Raw genomic sequence first — 1,655 nt, 5'->3', positions numbered from 1 at the left:
TCTTTAATTCTAACATTAGAGCGTTCTAGGAATCTTGGGAGTTGTCTGTGTAACCCATAGTTACTTGATACTTGACTCTAGCTCTAGATGGGTCTCTAGACTTGAGGACTCTAGATGGGTCAGGAATGTTACGATAAAATGGCACTGTCTTGGTCAATTTCATCCAAGTAGTCAAGTAGAATTCGCTGCATTTTGCGTTGGACTCTCCGGGCGCTGTTTATATGGCCTAAGAAGATGCCATGTGTGTTCTCGTCTTGAGGAAGACTTGAGGACTCTAGATGGGTCAGGAATGTTACGATAAAATGGCACTGTCTTGGTCAATTTCATCCAAGTAGTCAAGTAGAATTCGCTGCATTTTGCGTTGAACTCTCCGGGCACTGTTTATATCGGGTATTTTCCGCAGTTCAGTGGCTATGAAATTTCCAAACACCTGAAATTCGTCAGGCGTAAGCTCCTGGTGTATTGCTCGATTCATGGCATATCCAGACATCCGGAATTTTTCTTGCGTAGGCTCCCGGTCTATTGCTGGATTTAAAGCATTTCTGAACAACCGGAACTCTTCGTGCTTAGGCTCCTGGTCTATATTTTCGATTGCTGCATGAAATTGGTTTGTACTGTGAGCGTCGAACAATGGTAGATTTCATTCTGAGGTTATTGTTTACTTTTACAACTAGATACCTCCTTGCAATGAGATGTCATACAAAGAGGTGTAAAAATTAATAATCATATGACAGATTTTATAGGTTTGGAGGGAATTTAAATTGAGACTGATCACATGGCGTGAACAACTGTGAGCGCTTGATGGCCCTGGAATCAATTTCTGTTTCTTGCTAGGTGGTGGCGGTGTTGAACATCGTGAATTTTCCGGACTGTCAAGAGATGAGGTCTCTTCCTTAACCTAGAAAAAGACAAAATATTTTTTCAATAAAAAATGGACCGGTCCGAAAACAAACCGGATCTGTGTATGATAAAATCCGCCCCGGCAGAAATACACCGACCTACCGCTTTCAAGGAAATCCACCGACCTACCAGACGCCGCCCCGCGCCGCTACCCTTCAAGCTAAATATGTTGCTGACATCATTGTACATAATAGTAATAGTAATAATAATACTTACACCTTTGTGACCTTTACTGTTCGAAATTCATACAAGACACAAGACACAAAGCAAAAATTTAACAAAAGGCGGGATCATTCATTGCTTTGGGCAATCTCTGCCATCCAACCCAACACTTGTTCTCTTACCGCGAAATTTGTCTCCTGATTTACTGTTTCCCAAACATCAGAATCGGCGGCTTTCAGGAACAACATTTTCTTGTAGAACCGCCAATGCACTTGATCATCCCCTGTAGAGCCAGATTTTGCCGCCTTCATTGAGTAGCTATTGAATTGTATACGGAGATTTGACCATTTGGCTTTGAGATCATCAATGGCGAAGTTCGCGCCAAACCAGTCAAATATTTCCATCCATGCTGCATCTCTGTATGTCTTGTTCTGATACTCTGTGGATTGTTTGTTCCAAATGCAGGGGTGGTTCGCTACATTTTCGATCAGTTGGTAGGTGTCTTCGTCGGACCAAGGGCCGGAAACCTTTTTCGCACTCCTTTTACATCGTTTGCTTGGTTGAGACACGAGGGGGAAATCACTCTCTGACAT

At 42.7% G+C, this 1,655-nt stretch overlaps 1 protein-coding gene across 1 annotated transcript; it reads right to left on the bottom strand.

Moving 5' to 3' along the window:
- Nucleotides 1-292: 292 nt before the first annotated feature.
- On the bottom strand, nucleotides 293-1,655 carry LOC113468528. Its single transcript, XM_026825497.1, has 3 exons — nucleotides 1,245-1,655; nucleotides 787-898; nucleotides 293-594 (listed from the first exon to the last, which is right to left on the bottom strand). Exons 1-3 carry the CDS (start codon nucleotides 1,653-1,655, stop codon nucleotides 293-295), a joined length of 825 nt encoding a protein of 274 aa, XP_026681298.1.

This window comes from Diaphorina citri, unplaced genomic scaffold, assembly GCF_000475195.1.
Source record: "Diaphorina citri unplaced genomic scaffold, Diaci psyllid genome assembly version 1.1 scaffold761, whole genome shotgun sequence".
Classification (NCBI taxonomy): domain Eukaryota; kingdom Metazoa; phylum Arthropoda; class Insecta; order Hemiptera; family Psyllidae; genus Diaphorina; species Diaphorina citri.
This window is presented reverse-complemented; position numbering and strand designations above follow the sequence as displayed.

Bases quoted from the DNA above. Each gene is read 5' to 3' on its own strand.
- LOC113468528 (XM_026825497.1), bottom strand. From the start codon at position 1,655: ATGTCAGAGAGTGATTTCCCCCTCGTGTCTCAACCAAGCAAACGATGT. The intron at 899-1,244 runs GTAAGAGAACAA...GTCTTTTTCTAG, and splicing joins ATCAGGAGACAAATTTCGCG to GTTAAGGAAGAGACCTCATC. The intron at 595-786 runs GTTCACGCCATG...AATTTCATGCAG, and splicing joins GCCATCAAGCGCTCACAGTT to CAATCGAAAATATAGACCAG.